The sequence below is a fragment of the Drosophila mauritiana genome, chromosome 2R (assembly GCF_004382145.1).
Source record: "Drosophila mauritiana strain mau12 chromosome 2R, ASM438214v1, whole genome shotgun sequence".
In the NCBI taxonomy this organism is placed as follows: domain Eukaryota; kingdom Metazoa; phylum Arthropoda; class Insecta; order Diptera; family Drosophilidae; genus Drosophila; species Drosophila mauritiana.
Genome location: NC_046668.1, coordinates 7080519 through 7102274, shown reverse-complemented (window position 1 = coordinate 7102274; position 21756 = coordinate 7080519). Strand labels below are relative to the sequence as shown.

At 45.7% G+C, this 21756-nt stretch overlaps 4 protein-coding genes across 6 annotated transcripts; 2 read left to right on the top strand and 2 right to left on the bottom strand.

The window, feature by feature from the left end:
* The first annotated feature begins 829 nt into the window (after positions 1–829).
* On the top strand, positions 830–12254 carry LOC117137092. 3 transcript variants are annotated; one of them, XM_033298375.1, is made up of 12 exons: positions 830–990; positions 1484–2086; positions 3217–3352; positions 3446–4509; positions 4886–4960; positions 8412–9614; positions 9855–10196; positions 10291–10608; positions 10672–10819; positions 10878–11083; positions 11408–11591; positions 11651–12254. In XM_033298375.1, exons 2-12 carry the CDS (start codon positions 1957–1959, stop codon positions 11973–11975), a joined length of 4131 nt encoding a protein of 1376 aa, XP_033154266.1. In that variant the 5' UTR covers positions 830–990; positions 1484–1956; the 3' UTR covers positions 11976–12254. The 3 variants fall into 3 exon arrangements, with proteins under 3 accessions (XP_033154266.1, XP_033154265.1, XP_033154268.1); XM_033298374.1 differs by having other exon boundaries at positions 1272–2086; XM_033298377.1 differs by lacking the exons at positions 830–990; positions 1484–2086; positions 3217–3352; positions 3446–4509; positions 4886–4960 and adding an exon at positions 7372–7637.
* Positions 12255–13226: 972 nt separating this feature from the next.
* LOC117137104 (probable cytochrome P450 6a13) lies at positions 13227–14864 on the bottom strand. Its single transcript, XM_033298390.1, has one exon. It carries the CDS (start codon positions 14819–14821, stop codon positions 13340–13342), a length of 1482 nt encoding a protein of 493 aa, XP_033154281.1. The 5' UTR covers positions 14822–14864; the 3' UTR covers positions 13227–13339.
* A 251-nt stretch (positions 14865–15115) lies between these two features.
* On the bottom strand, positions 15116–16973 carry LOC117137103 (probable cytochrome P450 6a14). Its single transcript, XM_033298389.1, has 2 exons — positions 15741–16973; positions 15116–15683 (listed from the first exon to the last, which is right to left on the bottom strand). Exons 1-2 carry the CDS (start codon positions 16843–16845, stop codon positions 15268–15270), a joined length of 1521 nt encoding a protein of 506 aa, XP_033154280.1. The 5' UTR covers positions 16846–16973; the 3' UTR covers positions 15116–15267.
* Positions 16974–18894: 1921 nt separating this feature from the next.
* Positions 18895–20810, top strand: LOC117137102 (probable cytochrome P450 6a14). Its single transcript, XM_033298388.1, has 2 exons — positions 18895–20240; positions 20298–20810. The coding sequence occupies exons 1-2, from the start codon at positions 19127–19129 to the stop codon at positions 20711–20713; spliced, it is 1530 nt and encodes a 509-aa protein (XP_033154279.1). The 5' UTR covers positions 18895–19126; the 3' UTR covers positions 20714–20810.
* The last annotated feature ends 946 nt before the right edge of the window (positions 20811–21756 follow it).

Below are 21756 nucleotides of genomic sequence, written 5' to 3'. Positions count from 1 at the left end.
TATGGTCTGCTATTTTTAACGAAATTTAAGGCCTGCACCTATTTTATAATTTAATGGCACTAAAGAAACCAATAAATTTCTGTATTCTATTATTTCTAACTCATTTTAAAGGGCATTTAAAGTTTTCTAGCAACGTGAGTAAGTTTCGTTGTTACAATTTCATTTTAAACAATTTTCGAGAGTCATTGCCAGGAGTTGGAGGCGGGGGACAGGGGGCAACTCGGACGAACCCCCAAGTTGCTCTTCCCCCTCCTCGAGAAACCCCCCTGCCAGCAACCACTCAAGTGGGCGCAGCGTAGGCAATGCTAATGATGATAATGATGATGACGATCTGTAGAGCCAAGCTCCATCGCCTCCTGCTCCCCTTTCCCATTCCCCACCCCCTGCCGCCAAACAACTAACACTTGAAGTGAAGTTACCATCTAAATAAACAACTAAATTACACTTTGAAAAAATCTTGCCAAGCTGCCGAGACTAATTAGCCATAAAACCTCGTTCCTCACTTTAGCTTTTAGTTATATTTTCATACCTTATCTTATTTTTAAGTATTTCATGTCCTAAGCAATAGAAGATTCTAATTGAAATTAAAAATCTTAAGAACAATTTCATAATTTAAATTCTAATTCGCTTATTTTACTTTAGATATAGTTGTTACTTGTTGGTGCTGAATTAATCTGAGTGTGGCAACAACAATTCACCGATAGAGATGCTTACCCTCTGCCTCTGCCCGCGGCGCTGCCGCAGCACTGTCGCGTCTGCGCCGCTTTCTGCTCTTCCGATGAGTTTCGAACACAACTAAATCAGAATTTTATTCAGTTTCAATTGTTTAGCGAGTGCGGATCGGCGTCGAGTGCGCGAAGCAGCGAAAACAAGCCAAACCAAACGAGACGAGCCCCACAATAAAATAATATAAAATAAAAAAAAATAATGCAAATAGTTGAATTAAACGCAAAAAGAGGGGCAAGGAACTAAGAAAGTAAATTAAATTAGGTGTGTACGGCTGAGGCTTTCTTGTCATTAGCGAATATTTGAAATTTTCAAAGTGTCAAAGCGCGACGGAAATGCCGTTATATTCGCTACATTTCCCAACATAATTTACCGCGCCCCAAAAAAGAAGAAAGTCGCCGGAACAATCTAACAATTTTCACCAACGAAATTGTTTTATTTTGGTTCTGGGAAGAATTCTTCGCTCTTAATTAATCATCAAGATTATTAGCGTAATGGTTTTTGGTTTCTGGCAACTATGAGCAAATAAGTTATTATTATTTTAGGTGCTTTCGGCATTCCGATGGCTAATGCTGGATTTACGCATTGATGAGCACTTTGTCATTCGGGTTTTTAATTATCGGCCAACTTCCAAAACTTTTGGTCGAAAGGTCACAGGCACCTGTGCAGTGAACTCTGACGTCATCGCCTGTAAGAAGGCTTCGCCACGCTTGGTTGGCCAGGTTATTGACTCTCGCCCTCCCTCTCCCACTTGAAGTTACAGGCCGGACCCCCATCATAATTATGTGAGTCGGCTTCTTCCGCAACCGCAGAATCTTAAGCCGCCTCTTGCCCGCGAACCCATAAATAAAGCCGATCTCGGCTCATTTTAACGATCTGCATATTTTGGCAACATAATTAACGGTGAAAAGAATGTGAAAAGTAGCGAATCGTAACGCGAAAGCCCCAATCACAAAACGAGAAGAGAAAGAAACACGCGACTGCAAAGAAAGGCGGAAGAAAGAAGCAGAAGGCTTCCACGCGCCACCAACGAGTCTCCATCTCTCAGTTCGAAATCTCGCGTCCATCCCATCGGTGCCTCGAGCAAATCTTCTGGCCAGAAGCCCAAGTGAAACCGCCGATGATGCAAAAAGGGAAGTGCCAAAAGAAGCGAGTTAAGTGAGAGCAAATCTAAAAGAAAGCATCGTAATATCGGAAAGCGCCGCTGGGGTTATAAACTAATCGGACCCCATGATCGCGATCAGCGATAATTCGCTTGGGCAGCGATTAATTCGCCTCCAGGTGGCATTTCTCCTCATCGCTCTCTGGGATTCTACGAGGGCTCTGACGGTCGACAATCAGTTGGTATCCGCAAGAAATGGTAAGTGAAATATGGCAAATTAATGCTCCCAGCTGCCCATAGAAAGAAGTATATTTACAAACGGGAAAACTTTATTAAAATGTTATGATTTAATCCGACGTTTTGTATAATATTATTCTTCGTTTTAGAACTTTATTCTCATCTTAATTTGATACGCGAAATGATATTGCTAATCAATTTGTTTGACTTTTCGTTTTATCTCTAAACAAAACCAAAAGTATTTTAATTTTTTTCATTTAAATTAAATTTAAATGATTTTTTATAAAGGCCTAGCAATTAGCCTAATATACGCTAACAATTGATCGTTACAACCGGCTTTATACCCTTTTAAGAACCTTTACGAGCATTATGCAAATGAGGAGTTCTTACGACATGGTTATAAAAGAGTGCTTATTGAGTCATTCGCATAGTAATTTCAATCATTGGGATATAATAGGATCTTATTTAGAACTTAAATTTATTGGTGATTGCGTACAATATAGTGCAACACAATATTAATATGAACTTGGCTTAAACCCTTAGTTAATTGGACAACTTAACCATTTTCTTTTTATTAATACAACCATTCGAATCACAAATTCCTGGCCATAGTGTGCTCACGTATTAACCACTGACTAAAAAACAATGTTAATTTCACTACTTTAAAATCATTCAAATATTCTAAATGAGGTAATTTCTTGGAAAAGAGCATGCCAATCTAATAACCATAGGCTGGGGGCCAATCCATCAAGCATGTCAGACCACAAACACCGCAGAGCAATGTGTTTTGTTTATGGTTTGACCTTTTTGAATTATTCATGCACTGACAAAAATTCTATGGGTCACCCCCCAAGTGCGACCCACCGGCACGCAAAGTTAATAAAATTCAAATTCAAATCCGAATCCGAATGGAGAACAAAGCCAGCGAACAATCGAAAAGAGACAATTGCAGAGTCAATAAAACTAACCTACCGTAGAGTGGACCAAGTGGAGCACCAGCGGTGGCCTTGAAAGTGCAAGTGGGGTGACGCAATTGTTTAGGAGCCAAAAGGAGTCGGGGGTGGAGCGGGAGGGCCTAGGGAGTTGCTTAACTGCCAGCCAGCTGAACCTTTTGTAATTGGGATCTTGCATTTGCCATCTTGCATCGACAGACTGCTTCGAGCGGATTGCACTGGAGGCGATGCTGCCATTTGAGAAGACCTTCCGCACCGAAGACACCAACTCGCTGAAGATGTGCAAGGAGAAGTGCCTGCAGGCGGGCGAGAAGTGTCAGGCCATCTCGTTCGGGTGAGTCGTCTTCCACCTGTCACCCCTTGATTGCCCAATTTCCATCTTATGTATATATGTGTTTTCCTTCTCTTTTTTTTCGGAATTTTGCAGTGTTCATCGACGCGGAAACGGCACTTGTCAGTTGTCATCGGAGCAGTACGGCTCGGGGGGCGGCGGGCGTCCGGGGGGCGTGATTTTCGATCCCGACTTTGATCTGTACACGCGCAAGACGAACTGCTTCGACTTGAGCGACAACTCGATTGCCGCTGGTCCGCAGCCCGTGCCCGGTCCCAGTGCCATTTCACCCGGACCGACGCCACTGGATCTGCCGAACAGGCCCTTGGATGTGGGCAATACGCCAGTGCTGGTGGTCAACCCCACGCCACACACTTCGGGGAGTCCACCGCCTCCGCTGGGACCGTCCCTACCGCCACCTGGCGTGGGCGATCGGCTGTACTTCTCGCACGATCTGTATCCGCTCTACAAGTATCCCACGCTTTACGAGAGCAACTATCCGTCGCCAAACGAGGAGGCCTACATTCCCGGCGGCTATGCAGCCAATGCCCCCGAGGTGGACGAACGGTATCGACCCCACTACGGACCCATAGAACCATCGGACGACGAAGGTATTCGGCCCACGCCACATAGCCCTCCGAGACCCATCTTTGGTTTGGGCTACGGGAATGGTTATAGCTACGGATCCCCGGAGAGATATACACCGCCGACAGCGAGGCCACCGAGTGGTTCTTCGGAGGAGCGACCCAGCTATGTCGCAAGGCCACCTCGTCCCACAGCCGATCGTCCGGAATATCCGCCCGGACCTCCACGTCCTACGGCCGATCGTCCGGAGTATCCACCGCGTCCCTACGAAGGCTCCACACCGCCCACCTATGGACCACGGCCGAGTCCCAGCTACGATCCCGATCGCGAACCACGGCCGGATTACACCAATCGACCGGATCCGCCGTCCCTATCGCCGCAAGTCGGTTACGGGATGAATGGCCCATCGGCACGTCCACCCCCACCACCTTACGAGGGTCCTCCTCCACCACGAGATGAGTACGTTCGGAGGAACGGCAGTGCCATGAGGCCTGGAGACGGATACGGAGGTTACGACGACGACAAAACGATTGCCACATACTTCAATCCGGATGACTATATGCAAGGGAATAACAGTGAGTTATCCATTTTATATTTCAAACATACAAACCCCGTAACGATGTGTAAAAGAAGATGTTACAATCTACACATTAATGCTAATTCAAGTAAATAAATTTGTTGGTGTATATATAGTAGTCGCACAAGAGCACTTGTAGTGCGCTTCGTCACTACGTAACTGCCGTTAGTGATAATTGTAAAGACAGTTTTTTCTTTTCTCTTATCAAAAGGAATTAAAGATAATACAAATATTACAATGCAAGATAATGAGTTTTAAATATACAAATTTTTTACGTCACCTGCTAAAAAATGATCTTGCATTGCGATTGTGCATCCTCTAATTACATAAAATAAATTAATTATAAATTAACGTATTCATATTTCTTGTTATAGAACGACCAATGCCCGGCGATAGAGATAGAGATCGGAATAGGGACCGACTGGGTTATCCCATGGATGAAATGAAAGGTGAGTAAACGAGAGGTGGGTCATCTCCTGGATTTCCTACATTCAACTAATTCATGGATTCGCGCTGTCCCCTTGGCTAACCCCTTCACCTTAGAGGCAGGCCTGTGCCTATAACCATATAAATAGACAATGACACGGGTCACTTGAGAGTTGCAACAACAATAAAACAACTAAAATTTAGAATTAGCATGGCGCACAACTAAAACCCATTAGCTTTTGGGGCCCACGGCGACCGACTGGTCAAGTGACAGATGACAGACGCCCGCCCGATTGACCCACATTCCCTTGCTTTTATTTGCGTAACAAAACTAAACCCATTAGCCTGGCATAATGCTCATCGGATCTGGGAATGGGGGTGGGGGGTGTGTGGGCGGTTGCAGTAAGCATCGGCGGCATTATTCACAATCGCATAAAATACACAGTGGAGCCGAAAGCTCCACTAACTAACCCACCCACAAAACGGTATAATAAATAACGCTGTGGCCAAAGTTTTGATAAATGGCAAGCGCAGTAGAATGGAAATGCAGGAATTGGGGTCACCCACATGGAATATTAGGCATTTCGATTCTCTTAGATCATTTTGCACAGAAATGAGGTGTACACGTTTTTTATTTAAAGTTCTTGCCAACATTTATAGTATAGTTATAAGTTCCAGAGGAAAAGCTTTATTCCATGCAGTTTTAAATATTGAAAATTGTTTATTTATTTAAAGCTTGATATTTTGTATAGTGTTTAAACTAAAAGCATTTTTGTTTATCTACCATTTCTAAAGGCCATCGCATTTAAATTGTATCGGGGTAATTACCACATTTTTGCCAGATGATCCAACGAAAATTAATTCCAGCAACTATTTTCCGGTTTCTTCATTTAATATGATCTCATTACTTTACAGAAGAAATTGAGTTGTCAAATGCAGAAGATTTATGACATTTCTGAAACTACCAAGCCAGATCATCAAAGAACGATTTGTGTTTTGATTTCGACGCGACTTCCTTTCGGGTTTCTCAACTGTGACGAAGTGGAGTACATGAACCCAGCGGGTGGCGGTGACATAAGCCTATCGAATATACCATATGCTACATGGCAAGTGCCAGGTGCCAAGAGAATCCAAGTTCAAATGCCAAACTTGATGACGTTGGCGCAATTAATTGTGTTTCTGAGGTGGCGTGTTCGCTAGTTAGTTAGCTTGCTTTTATTTGGCGTGGGACAGATCGTAATTTACACTTGGAGATTGGGCTCCAGCTGGCTGGGAGGCGGAAGCGATCTTCGCCATAGGTATCTCTAGTTTTTGGCTGTTCTATGGCGTTGTGCAAGATCGGAATATAACAGAACGGAGTGGAACTGCACTCAGCTTGCACACTCCTCCGGCACTCATTGTATGCAAATGCGAACACGGAGTCGGTGCACAAAAACCACCCACATTCGGGGTTCGAGTTCGCAGCAACACCACGATGCAGTGGTGCTCCGCCTGACAGCAATGACATTGATTCAGAAACGGAAATGCACTGAAGTCGGCTGCTTTGGGTGCTATGATCGATGGACTCATATTTGTGGTCAGACATGATTGGGAAATGCAGCGAAGCGCTGAGAAATTGGCCAAACACATCTTGGCAAAAACAAAAGACTTAGGAAAGGAACTTGACAGTACAGGAATATGTTATCCTTTTCATTATAATACACACTTTATTATAACTATTTATAGTTAAATATTTTTGGTATTATTATTGCAATTTTTTAGAATTTCGTCAAGGCAGGTTTAATAACTCAGAGGTTTCATATATAATATATAGCTTTAAATATAGTCCATCCTTGAGCAGAAAATAATTAAACACCCATAATAACCCCTTATAAGCCCGCAATTTATTGGATTATAATCTAGCGGCTAACTGTTTAGTTATAACTTTTCCTAGTGCCTCATTAAGACCACTCTTATTGAAACGATATAATAAGCATCATATCAAGTTGCGGCATCCTTGAGCTGGGTCTGTTAACGGTTGGCTGCCCCCCATCAGCATCGCATCTCGCAGCGATCTGTACCCTCGTATTTTCATCTGAATCATCGGCGAAGATAGGCATCTTCCACCGAAAAAACCCCCACTGAAAATGCTCATTATACCGAAGAATCCAAGGCTTCTGGGCAATGCGAAGTGCTCTCCGCTGGGCGTTGGGCTAAAAAGAATCCACTGAAAGTGGGAGTAATTTTCTGAGATTTTCTGAGCGGCGGAGCGAAAAGCTCCCGGCTCAGAAGCGCACAAGCGAAAAGCTCGGAAAACGCGCGCGATTTTCTAATGCCGTATAAAACCGCAAGCTTGACCACAGCCGCGGTTCATTCGCGATTAGAATCGCCAGCGCCGCGCATCCAAAATTTCAAATTCGTCTACGCAAATCGTGTTCGCGTCTGCGTGTCCTGTGTGCGAGCGGGATGGCCAGCTGGCCCATTGTTTCGAGCGCTTGACATTGCACAGAAATTAATTAGCCCAGAACGCAAATTAAGCCATTACGTAATCACGCCCAAATCACCGCTTCGGCACAATAAACTCCAAAATGGGTAGTATCTATGGGCTTCTGGCGCTGCTTCTGCTTTTGTGTCGCGTCCACGACGGCGGATCGAAGTTCGTTAGTCCTACGCGACACACCGATCTCAGCAGCACCATTATCATAGTGGAGGACGCCAAAGGTAAGGTGCCATGCTTGTGGGTCATTCCACCTGGGGCCAAGCTCTCGGCCGAGTTTCGGAGTGCGTATTAAAGTAATTTGCATAATTTCCATCGTTCTGCGTGAAAAACACTCCGTCTTGGCTGGCAATTTTCCCGGAGATTATCTTCGGTGGAGTACACGGCACCCAACATGACTCGAACATAATTTACTCGAAACGGCAGCGGATGTGCCGCAAAAACATGGCAGCGAGAAGTAATTCGACCCGCCACAGAAACAGAAAACGACTTGGACACCAATGCACTTGGGAAAAGAATTGTTCCTCTTCCTGCGAATTTCAATTTAACAATTACAATTCGTGCTAGAAAGTGAAATGGCTCTGACCATTATTCTGATGGTTTTATAAACGTGTATTTTTTTATGATAGCCACAATTGAAAAGAAATCATAGCTTTTGATCATTAAGTGTGCTTGTTAAGTTTAAACAGTTTTTTTTTTTTTACCAATTATTTAGACTCACTTCGAGGGTATTTGAAATGGGAGATAGTAGTTTCTCTATTGAATGATCGACAATATATAGCTTCAAATTTATAAGTGGTTCAGTGGCATAGACTCCGATTTTTTCCAAGTGCAGACACCCATAAAGTAACCCAGCCCCGATCTTGAGTTCTGTCCTCGCTTCACTGCCTCTGAACGTTGAATGGTTGTTATATTTTCCGCCTTTTTTGCTGCCCACAATTGCGTAAGACGCAGCATCTGCAACTGGCACTGCAACACCCATTTAATCTGCCTTTCAGCCTGCTTCCGACGAGTCCTGGCCGGAAAACGAATAGCGCCCCACTTCGTGCGCCGCTCCATATCCTGCGAGCGGGTGGAGGAGTGCATGCGAGAGTGTGGTCGGGAGCGACGATTCATGTGCGAAGGCTTCAACTACAGGCTGGATCCCTCGGGTCACGGGCAGGGCGACTGCGAGCTGGTCGAGATGCCGCTGGCCCAGATGGACCTGTACTCCAGTCCGGATCGACGGGATGCCAATCTCCTGAGGCATCCCGACTACGACTACTACGAAAGGGACCGCAATGCGCCGAGCAGCTGTCGGCGCAGCGCTTGCCAGGATTGTTCCAAGGGTCCGGTTAGCAGTCAGCCTGTTTACTTCAAGCCCAGTGGAGGAGCAGGGGGATATGGTGACCGTGACCGTGATCGGGACAGGGACAGGGATCACTATCGCCCGCATAGCAACACGGCCGTGGACCACTATCGCGGTCCATCTGGTCCTCCGGGCTCCTCCTCCTACGAACACCGACCGCCCTACTCCTCCGAGTTCCATGGATCCCACAGCTCATCCTCGTCGGCATCCTCCTATGAGTTCTCCTCGCATGGTTCGGGATCCAGCTCGGGTTCCAGTTCCGGATACTTTGGTCACACCCCACCCAGTAGCTATGGCAGTGACCATCCCTACGTCGATCGCCATGATTCTCCGCACTATCGCCCCGGAAGACCGGATCGCTGGGAGACTTTGCCGAGTAGCTCCGGTTACGATAGCTCCGCGTACAGACCGCCACGTCCGGAAACGGATCGCATCGACAAGTACCGTCCACCGTATCGTCCTGGCTCGGATTACTCGCCCTATCGACCGCCAAGTCGCCCGTCGCACAACTACCTCGATCGCGATGGAGCAGGACCTCCAGGACCTCCGGGATCCAACAAGAAGCCAAACAAATTTGTTCCCTATCTGATTAGCGGCGAGGACAACTGGGGGCACTACGGTGGTAGTTATGGTGGCAGCAGCAAGCACTCCTCCTCATCATCCTCGTCCTACTGGGGTCTCACCGAATCCCAGAGGCGCAAGGATCAGCACGACTTCAACTACTTCCAGCTGGGTGCACCACATCGCGAGTCCAACTCGGTGCTGAGCTATCCAGGCTCTGGCTACGAGGACGATTATCCCCGGCGACGCAACGACTATCGTCAACAGTGGACTCGCCGAGCGGGACCAGATGGTAAGTGGCTTTTGAGGTATTTTAAAAATTTGAAACTTAAAGGTCACCCTCTTCCATTTGAAAAGTACTCTTACTCTTGATATATGATTTCTATATTAGCTATTAAACTTATGATGAGAAAGAATTGCTTAGAATTCCTGATTTATTAAGCTTCGCTCAATCTCCTACTTTCTGGGCAGCGGGCATCTTAATGTCGTGGAAATCGTAAAAAATTATCAATAAATTAATTAATACCCACAGAATGCTCGGCAAAAACCAGCGAGGGATTCCGGCTGCACAAGACGGCCGTGCGGCACGCCTACAACGTGCCCACCTTGACGGAGTGCGAACGCCTCTGTTCGGATCAGCGGCCCAGCTTCGTCTGCCACACGTTCAGCTACCGGTACAACCAGGCGGGCCGGGACAACTGCATGCTCTGCGATCGGCCCATCAACATGCTGGACTACTACGTGGACATCGAGCCGGATCGGGACTACGACATCTACTCCATGGCGGACGACATGGACGTGTGCCGGCAGCCTCCACCACGACGACATGATACCGCCGGTCCTAGCACCGCCCTTTCCGATCCGAGAAACGCACGTAAGTTGGTTGTCTAATGATAAATTGTACATATTTGTATAGTTTTAATAACTATAACTAAATCTTGCTCGAATTTAAAATCTCCTTTCTGCAGAGTGCTTCTTCCGCGCAATTGATGCCACACGATTCTTCAAGTCGATTGTGCGTGATTCACTGACCGTGCGATCTGTGGGCGAATGCGAGATGGAGTGCATCCGCTCGACCAAGTTCACCTGCCGGGCGTTTGCGTTCCGATATGGCCAGCAGCGACATGCCGGAGTCATCGACAACTGCCAGCTGAGTGATTGGCCAGTGCGAGACATGGACAAGGAGCGGCATCTCATCCTGGACGCAGCATTCGATATCTTCGAGCGAGCCAGCTACGGGCATGGATGTGAAATCCAGCCAATTGTGGATGAGAAGCACAAGAAACGTGGGTTGATTTGGGGATTAGTAGGAAGTCCGTAGAAAGTATAAGTATCCTATTTTTTCTCAGTCTGCTATTTGGGTTACGGATCACCGGCGAGACTGCTTCCTCCGGCCATTAAGAAGGTGATTTCCGTGCCCTCCGAGATGGCCTGCAAGAAGGAGTGCATCCGCTTCCGCGAGACGACACCCTTCAAGTGCTTTGCCTTCAGCTATGGGTGAGATACACGAATTTCATAGCCCATTCCCTAATGGCAATCTCTATCCATACACCAGCTCCCATGCCAGCTCCTTCAACTGTGAACTTTCTGACCTGGACCAGACCGAGTTGAAGCAGGATGTGCACTATGCGCACACCAAGGACCGTGACTTCTGGCTCTTCGCCTGGAATCCCTTCGACTGGACCTGCCGCGACAAGGTCAACACCATTGGGGGATCCCGGGTCAACAATGACAGGCGCATGGACATCTTCCGGGAACCGGGTAAACTTAACCTACTAACCTGTTGCACCTCGATCCAAGTGTAAATAACGGGTTCCGGGTGCCGTTCCCGTGCAGCGGATTGGCATTAGTTGTGTATTATTAGCATTAGAACTTGTGTAACTTAGTTTGTAGCGGCGATCGTTGTGTAAATAACGTTTACTAGCATGTACAGATGCCCCAGTCCCAGCATAACCGAAAGACGAATCCCCCCAAAAAGCTACTAACCGACCGATTGCATGTCACCGTTTCCCAATTTGATTCCGATTACCATCCATTAAATCCCGTGTTCTCGACCACACTAAACTTGCTTCTTGTCCGCTAAAGGCGACGTGGCCTGGCGTCACTACACCGTGTCCGGAAAGCCCTGCCGCCGGAGCAGTCCCTGCGCCAAGAATCTGATCACGGGCTTCTACTCCTGCGAGACGGATGCCTCCGAGGTCGGCTCCTGGGACTACTGCTGCAAGGCGGACCACCCGTGCGGCTACAGCAAGGGATTCGATTATCCATGGTAAGTGCCAGGCAGGACCCCCATTTAATGAGCTCACCAATCTCCTCGATATTTTCCAGGTGCTTTGTGGGCGATGAGTCGGACCAGTGGCGCAAGTGCAGCGATCGGTACTTCCCTGGTAAGAACGGCACCCAGCCGACCCACTCGCATCTGGGACTGCCCAGTGCCAAGGAAAAACAGAAGCATCCACACCCACATCACTCCCAGCCGGCGACGGCGGCCAGCAGCGAATACAGCCAGCACCCCCCTCGACCCGGCGGACTTCAGAGCCTCAGTGACTTCGCCGCCGCGCGTCTGTGGCCCGTGACCTACCTGTACAGTGAGGGCCCACCCAATGCCACCGAGTTCAGCAACTTCGTCGACTGCAACAAGGAGTCGTGCTAGTGGGGCGCTGATTTAGATTACGATTAGCAGATTAAGAGATGCTTGTGTACAATAGATACCCCCATCCCACATCCAGCATTCCTCCAATCCCGAACCCTAATCCCAGCCAGATGTACTTGGAACGCGCGGACGTTGTCGTTGTGATCATCATTGAGATTGGATACCATTGTCGTCAGAATCAAGCGAAACCAATTAACTTATTAACTTAACTCCCCTGAATGTTGAATGCTACCCAAATGACAGCTTGCGTGCAGGCATTCTTAGTACCACTAAGCTGAATTGTATGTATTATTAATAAAATTAGTTTTTACGAAAAACGCCTGGCACATGTTTTTCTTGGGTCGATTATCATTTTTTAATTTGCCTTTTTTTTGAGTTAAATGCATTGCGCTTCGTCACTACATTGACAGTGATTAGAAACTAAAATGCAGTTCTTTAGGGTACGAGGCATGTATATTTCTTAAGTGATATTTAAACAATGCCATTGTTTTGAGAGTTGTAAGAAATTGAATATTTCTATACCAGTAGGTGTCCAATGGATCACTAATTTTGTTGATGATTAAAAGTTTGAAAAGAGGGACATTTAATGTGTGAGAAACTGACTGATACCAAACTTTTCCAGATGCTATACTAGACAGCTTTTGAGTGTGTGTAAAGCTGAGTTTATCCATGCCAACCACCAACTTGAGTCTGATAGCAATTAGCTTGATTGTCGCTTAAGAAATGTTATGGAACTTATGATTTGATAATAAAATTTTAATTTCTCAATATAAATGCATGTGGAGTAAGTTATTCCCATGCGAATACTGACTTACGTTATTGTTTATACTTTATCTGAAACATTATGAGTGACGCAATAAAGTTTTTCCTAAATAAATATACATTAATATTTTCGTTTTGTAATGTATCTTATTATAATTAGGTTTGCAAAACGTTATTGTATACTGATTTTAGATGTTAAACTATAGTTGTTATTAAAGTCTTCTATACTTATATTTTATTATTATAAAGCTTTTGAGCGCAGTATTCTTAGAGAGTAGCTCGAATTTGAAGAGCTTTCTGTTTAGTATGCACATACATATAATATTCGAAATGGCGCACTTCATAATAATTTCATAAATTCAAAGTCACCTTCTTTTAAGAACAAAAATTTCCAGTCAAATCATATTTTTAAGTCATTTCTCTAAAATTGAATTCTTTTGAATTTATTTATCTATTATTATTCAATTGTTTAAACAAGCTTTTTGTTTATTTGTATAATGTATGGATTAATACAATCTGGGAACGCAGTCTTTTGTAGATAAAAATTTTCCTATACATATTTCGCACTTTCAGGATGATTACACATTTTCAAATGACCACTATTACGGTCTGGCAAGTCCGTCCATTCTTAAATGAACTCCCTCCTGGGTGGATATCAGGAAAGTTTGACTGGAAAACTTCAGCGGGATCTGTGTTTTCTCCGACTGGCTGAACCTAAAGTCTCTCAGGAGGTATACAAGACCCACCTTCACTTGCAGTTTACCAAAACGCTCGCCTATGCAGTTTCGAGGACCTTCGCCAAAAGGCAAATAGGCGAAAGGATGTCTAGCCTTAATCTCTTCTGGTTCAAAACGACTGGGATCAAACTTTTCTGGATCGGGATAAAGCTCTGGGTCGTGATGAATGCTATGCACAGGTATTATTATCTTAGATCCCGGCTCCAGGATTAGGTTGCTATCCGGTATCTGGTACTGCTTGGTGGAACGCCTCAGTAAGTGAGGCAGTATAGGGTACTTTCGAAGCGTCTCGGCTACCACTTGGTCCAGGTAGGGCATCTCCTGAACGGAGTCGTACGTGAGCTTTTGGTTGTTGCGATTCAAAACCGCGAGTACCTCAACCCGTAGCCTTTCTTGGACATCGGGGTTGAGGGCCAGCTCATACAGACAGAAGGACATGGTGGTGGAGGAGGTGTCGAACCCGGCCAGAAAGAATACCAATGCCTGGGCCGCAATCTGCTCGAAGGAGAGCGCGTCTTTGACTCCCTCATCGCCCAGCTCCATTAGCAGTTGGATCAGGTCGTTGCGATGGATATTCTCCCGTCGTCTGTAGTCCAATGTCTGCCGTACCGTATCCAAGAAGAACTCACTAACCTCCGGACGAAAAAGCCTGAAGCGCAACTTCCTAGCCAACTCCGGCTGCGCAAACATAAAGGCCTGGACGAGCAACGAATGCAGGGGCTCCTTGGTCACTGATCGGCCCATGCGCCGGAACTCCGACTCCGGATCCTGGAGACTATTGCACTCGAGGCCGAAGGCACAGCTGCCGATCACATCCGTGGTGAACCTGGCACATAGATCCTTGGCCTCTATCTCGCCGACCTGCAGGCGACATGCCTGCGTCAGCTTCTCGCCCACCTCCACCATGTTGGGGAACATGAATTTCATCTTGCCGGATGTGAACACCTGCGTCAAATTCTGGCGCAACCAGCGCCACTCCGGTCCGTCCAGGAAGAGAAGGTTCCCGGTCAGCGGATCGTCCCGCACATTATGAAAGAGTCCTCGATCGGCGAAGCTGGAAAAGTCCCTGATCATTATATCGCGGATCAGTTCCAGATCCATGATGAACAACGACTTGGTCATGAACGTGAAGTAGCCGCAGTAGCGCTCCACTCCGCGAAACTTCCGGTAGATCCGCAGGTTGATATCCGTCCAGTGGAGGTCCCTTCCCAGCCCACTCATATTGCCGCGGAAGTACACGGGTCTTTCTCCGGCCACGCCCCTTCTGCTCCAGTAGCTATAATGCCAGCGGAGCTTGGCATATAGCAAAAGTCCGACGGTGAACAAGAGTACCAGGAGCGTTAGCATGGTGCCCACTGTTCGATAGAATAGCAACTGAGTGTGAAAGTGGGGTACATTTGACTCGTCGGCTGAAAAGCTTTCGCTTCGCTCTCTTTTCGCGGCTCTCTTTTTCTATCGGTCTTATTTGGAATGAACTGCAGTTATCCAAACATACATACAATATCTTGCGTCATTTTAAATGAGAATCAAACGATTTGCAAACAAAATATATAGAGCGTTGCTATATAGAGCGTTGCTAATTTTCAGTTTTCGGATCAATTATTATTTGAAAATATCAAAAAATTCACAGACTAAGCGTTATTAGATATTAATGGGATTTATTTTAGTAATTATTTACAAGTTTAGCGCTTTACACGTGAAATAGTGTGGTTTTCATCAGTTAATCATTTGCATTAATTTATAATGAAACTTTAATATATTAGAAACTTTCCAAAGTTAGTAAAATTCCGAGTCTATATGCGTTCGACTTTTAGATGAATTCCATGCTTGACCGCCAAGGTGGGGCTGCGAGTGTCCAAAACTAAGGGGATCTCTGTTAGATCTGAAACACCGAACTTGAAGCGCTGAAGCAAGGACACAATGCCAATCTTGGCCTGCATTTTGCCGAAACGCAGACCTATGCAACTGCGTGGTCCATCGCCGAAGGGCAGATATGCAAATGGATGGCGGGAATTGGACTTATCAGCCTCGAAGCGGCTGGGATCGAAGAGTTCTGGTTGTGGATACAAGTCCGGATCGTAGTGAATACTGTGCACAGGTATCAGCAATGAAGTTCCCTTCTCAATGATGATCTCAGTATTGGGGACCTTATAGTTTTCATTCGTTTCGCGCAAAAGTTGCGGGACAATAGGATGTTTTCGAAGAGTTTCTAAAATTAAAGATGGGCTGGCAAATTTTCCAACTGTAATAATGATATAATGCTTACCAGACAAGACCTGTTCCAGATAGGTCATTTCCGCTAAGGCATCGTAGGTAATCGGTTCTCCATCCAGAACCCTTTCTATCTCATCCCTTACTTGATTCTGGATCTCCGGCTGGAGGGCTAGTTCGTACAAACAGAAGGCCATCGTACTGGAGGAGGTATCGAATCCAGCCAAGAAGAACACAAAGGCCTGGGCAGCCATTTGCTCCAGGGTCAAGCCGTGGGAGAGATCGATACCCTGACCTTTCTTGGCTGCTTCTTGGTCCTCCGCTCGGAGCTCTATTAACTGGTCCATAAAGTCATTCCGCTTTATACCGTTCTTGAGGCGATAGTCGACGGTGTTTTTCACCGCCGACAAGAAGAAGTCGGTCAAATCATCGCGAAGGATCTTCATCCTTAACTTTTTAGCCAACTTTGAGTTGGTGACTATAAAGATTTGAATTAGCGCCGAATGACGCGGTTTCTCAAAGATCATGCGGCCCATTTTTCGGAATTCTGCTTTGGGATCCGCAAGACTGTGGCATTCCAACCCGAAGGCGCACGTTCCAATGACATCCGTGGTGAACCGGGCACAGAGTTCCTTGATCTCCACATCCCCATTATCCACTTCGCCCACCTTCACCGCCTTTTCCATGGTGTCGGCCAGGCGATGCCCCACCTCTATAACCACCTCCGACATTTTCTTCATCTTTCCGGAGGTGAAGACAGGTGTGAGCTTGTGCCTCATCGACTTCCACTCATCGCCCTCCAAAGTAAGAAGGTTTCCCGTCAAGGGATCGTCCCGAGTGTTGGTAAAGACACCGCGATCTTGAAAGTAATGGAAGTCCTTGATGAGCACTTGCTTGATGAGGTCGAGATCAGTGACCACGGCCGTTCGCTTGAAGAACAGGAACATTCCCGCAATGGGTGCCTGGCCCTTGAACTTGTCGTATATCCTTTTACTGATGTCGCGTAGGTGGTACTTTGTTCCGATACCCTTCGAGTTTCCAATCACCGGTAGAGGGCGCTCATGGGGCACGCCCATTCTGGCCCAATATGTATAGGTGTTGTAGTAGAATCTATAGGCCAACAAGAGGACCAAACTCAATAGTGCGAGCGTGAGCAGCATGGCGATCAAGATACTCGTTTGGATTCAGCTGTCCAGCAAATAAGTACGCGAAGTATTTTCTTCAATATTACTTTTTAGTTTCTAAGAATTCTCTTCGTAGAACGCTCAATGGGAACTAACAAAAGTTTCAGCGAAGCGTGGGGTATTTAGAGATCTCGGGAGCTTAATCGGCAATCAAGCAAATTATCTACGCATACCATATAAACATTTGCTAAGCTTTTGGATTCCACAAAGCTTTTTCTCATGGCGAAATTGACAGTATTGAAAGATAAGGTTGTAAACAAATAATATATACATTGTTAAGTTTAGGTGTACTATTGTACAACATGTGCGATGAGAGAACTTGTTCTTTAAAATGTAAAGTAAAGGGTAACTGGATTCGTTGAAAAGTTCCTGACATACAGAAGGGAATATATGTTAATAAGACTAATATATGTTAGATCAGAATCTGTATGCTCGACTAAATATGTATATATTATATGAAACAAGCGCTTTCATACTTGCATATCGCAATCTGATAGTATCTGATAGTCTCCTCTCTTTTTCTATTATTAACCTCGGAAATAGCAATAGATAATTACCCACCCAGGGACATTTTCAATATTTCGGTGACTCAAGTTGCCCAATCGTATTCGTTATCATCAAATGCTGTCTACAACTCAACATGACCACCGTAACAGAAATCGCTGATAAAGAGTCGACAAAATGTTTGGTCTAATGCCTGATGCCGCAAAATTAGGCATTATAATGCTGAAAAGAGGGGACAATATCAGTTGGGGCTCTATAAATGTACCCGGTTATCGCTATTAAAATTAATGCAAATAAATTCTTAGTTTCGAGTTTATTTTCCTGAGTGCAAAGAGCTGGCAAGCAATTTCATGAAAATTACACATGTTCAGGCATTTAGCTTGTAGCTCAAATGTTTTCTTTAAAACTGGCACATATGCGCAATTCTAGCCTCCTTACAGGACACAATTTTTCATTCGACTCCTAGAGTGTTTGTCCTCTTAATTGAAATGTGAGCCTGGGCGTAAACAGGAAAAGAAAACATCAGTTTATTGACAAGCTGTTGATGATTTGCTACACGACTTGCCGGCTGCCTTTTGGCCTTTGCATCTCACCTTTAATTAAACTGAATCCTGTGACCATGTCCAGAAATCAATTTAAGCGTAAACTCAATAAAACTGACACAAAATCAAGCCGCTGGTGTCACTGAATTCCCCAGGCGTGTTGCAAAGTTGCGGGATTATTTACGCGAATGCGATTAAAGGCCCATTAAACGCTTTTCCAGATGGGCAGCGTTCTGCTCCCAGGAAGGCGAGATTGAAGTGGGTGGATTCCCCAGCTTCCTCCCCCGCAGGACTTCTGTCTGCTCCCCAGTAAATAATAAAACGAAGTCGCGCCTAAAAGCATTTTGTGACCTTGTGCGGGCGTGTGTGCTGTTCTGGGTGCTTAAAGGATTTGGGCCTAATGCTCACGGCCCGTTTTATGCCGCTAATGCGCCATCTTCCAATCGACATAAAAATCGTATTGCCGCAGTTAAAGGCGACTCGAGTCATAAAACAAAAGCTGGAATTAAATAATAATGCAGGGCCGACGGAGATTATGCTTATTAAAACTAGATTGCTTTTTGCGGATTTTCATCGGTTTGCGGCTTTTCGGGGGAATAGTTAAAAGCAAAGCAATTATTATTAAAATACGCAGTAATGTCACTGTATTTGCAAATACCTTCTGAAAAGGCTAAAATGTTTGTTGATGCGCAGTGCAAACCAATTTAGGTATTATTCTCTTGATAGTCAATATTCAAAACGTGTTAGGAAACCACCTTTCAGTGTGACTAACGTTTTATTGACACGGGCTAGTTTTCTAGTAAGTTTCTGTCTAGTCAACCTCTAGACCTAATTGTGCTTTCAGATTCTAAACCTTTATTCCATAGATACAAAATAATTGTTTATTTTGTTTGGGGGGCAAGCTCTCTGGAGCGTGGCAAAGCTCAACAGAAATCCAAAATCATCGTGTCTCAGTTGTCTTCAAACGCTGATTCAGTGAAGTCGGTTACGCGATAAGTTTGCTGAGTGGAAAGAAAAGTTTCGTCAGCCGGAATGTCATCTATTGGTTGTCCGAAAACGCTAACATAAATTTGTTTATCGCAATTCGCAATTGTTTTTGGAATGATAAGGCGTTGTCGAAAAGCTTCTCTTGGTATATAAAGAGAGAAACTAAGCGGCAAAACAGTGTTAATACAAACCTAATCAAGAACAGTTCACAGTGACCGCTCGCAATGCTGTTTACCATCGCCCTTGTGGGCGCGGTTTTGGCCTTGGCCTACAGTTTGCATATAAAAATCTTCTCATATTGGAAGAGGAAAGGTGTTCCGCACGAGAAACCTCTGCCCATAGTGGGCAACATGAAGGGCGTCGTGAAGAAGTACCACTTCCGCGATATCAATCAAAGAATTTATGAGAAGTTTAAGGGGCAGGGTCCCATCGCCGGAATGTACATGTTCTTCAAGCGAACCGCCTTGATCACCGACCTGGATTTCATCAAGCAGGTGATGATCAAGGACTTCAGCTACTTCCAGGATCGTGGCGCTTTCAACAATCCACGAGACGATCCCCTCACGGGCCACCTGTTCGCCCTGGAGGGCGAGGAGTGGCGAGCGATGCGGCACAAGCTGTCGCCCGTTTTCACCTCCGGAAAGATTAAGCAGATGTCGAAGGTGATCGTGGACGTGGGTCTTCGCCTGGGCGATGCCATGGACAAGGCGGTGAAGGAGGCCAAAGTGGAGGACGGTAATGTGGAGATCAAGGATCTATGTGCCCGGTTCACCACGGATGTCATTGGATCGTGCGCCTTCGGGTTGGAGTGCAACAGTCTCCAGGACCCAAGTGCCGAGTTCCGACAGAAGGGTCGTGAAATATTCACCAGACGTCGTTATTCCACGGTAGTGCAATCCTTTATCCTAACCAACGCCAAGCTGGCCAGAAAGTTGCGAATGAAAGTGCTCCCCGATGATTTGACCCAGTTCTTCATGTCCACGGTTAAGAACACCGTCGAATACCGCCTCAAGAACGGCATTAAGCGCAACGACTTCATCGAACAGATGATAGAGCTCCGAGCGGAGGACCAAGAAGCTGCCAAGAAGGGCCAGGGTATCGATCTCTCCCACGGCCTGACCCTGGAGCAAATGGCTGCCCAGGCCTTCGTGTTCTTCGTGGCCGGCTTCGAGACCTCCTCCAGCACAATGTCCTTCTGCCTGTACGAGCTGGCCGTGCAGCCGGAGATTCAGCAGCGGTTGAGGGAGGAGATTGAAAGTGTGCTGGCCAATGTGGACGGTGGAGAGCTTAACTACGATGTTCTCGCTCAAATGACCTATTTGGATCAAGTGCTGTCGGGTAAGTACTGATCCGCCTTAGCTTAACAAACTAGTTTTAACCCAGAACCACTTTCAGAAACTCTTCGAAAGCACCCACTGCTTCCCCATCTCATTCGAGAGACTAATAAAGACTACCAAATTCCCAACACAGATATTGTGCTGGACAAGGGCGTTCTTGCCCTCATACCCGTGCACAATATCCACCACGATCCGGAGATATATCCCGAGCCGGAAAAGTTTGATCCCAGTCGCTTCGATCCGGAGGAAGTCAAGAACCGCCATCCGATGGCCTACTTGCCCTTTGGCGATGGACCAAGGAACTGCATTGGACTGCGGTTCGGAAAGATTCAGGCCAAGATTGGGCTCGTGTCGCTGCTTCGACGATTCAAATTTTCCGTATCAAATCGCACCGAAGTTCCTTTGATTTTTTCGAAAAAATCTTTTCTATTGGCTACCGATAACGGCATTTACCTGAAAGTCGAAAGCGTTTAAATGTTTTTAGTATAATGTAAATTATCTGCAATTAAAAAAATAAAAGATAATAAGCGCAAAGTACACCTGAAATATTTGTGCAGTTATTTATTGAAATATTTTGTTAAAGTCCAAACTGTGACCGAAACTTTGTTAATTAAAATGCAAAAAATGCCCGCGGCTAAATCAGATACCAAAACAAATTAAAGTTGTGTTTGAATTTATTAGTTTGTTAGCAGCCAGCTAACTGATCGAAACTTTTTCGGCTAAAATGTAATTTTGGCCACTTCATTTTACAGTTGTGCACGGAGCTGGCCGCCAGGCAGCAAGTGTAATGAATTTTTAAAGGAAAGTATCTAATGATACTTACTTCACAGTTGTATATATCATATATGGTATATGTACTTGGCATTTAAAAGCAATTTTGTCTAGAATGCTTTAGCATTGCTCCCGAACCGAAACCTCAAAAAGAATAACAAAGTATTCTCCCGCTAATCTGGAGCCAAAATCCGGCTAAAACTTTTCCGTGACTCGCCCACTAATTTGCTCATTTCTCATGCGTTACTTGCCAGCTGCTAACCGAGTACGACTGTTTTGACAGAATTGCATGTGCTGTGCAATATGTTCGCCCAGGATTCGCCAGGATTCGCGGGTGGGAGGTTGGAGGATGGAGTCATTCAGCCAGGAGGAAGTTTTTGCCACGGCACTTTTTGATAGTGCAGTCACGCCACAGAATCCTTGGGGCAACGAAACAAAGCAAGGCATGGCAAAAAAACTTGGAGCTGCAAAACAAATGGAATAATTAGCCGGAATAAGATGAACTTGCTCACGGCACCAGGAGAACTCATAGACCAGGTGCAGCGGATTGGTATTGGTATTCGTATTCGTATTCCCCCGTAGATAACCAGGCATTTGTATCTCTTCCAGCTCTCTGTTTTTCCAGCTTTAAGCTGAGAAATGCTATCGCAACGTTCTTGGAATCCCCACTGAATGACCAGCGGGCGAAACTTGAAACAAAAACAAAGCCGGCCCCGGCAAAAAAGTGAAAAATAAGACGACCATGA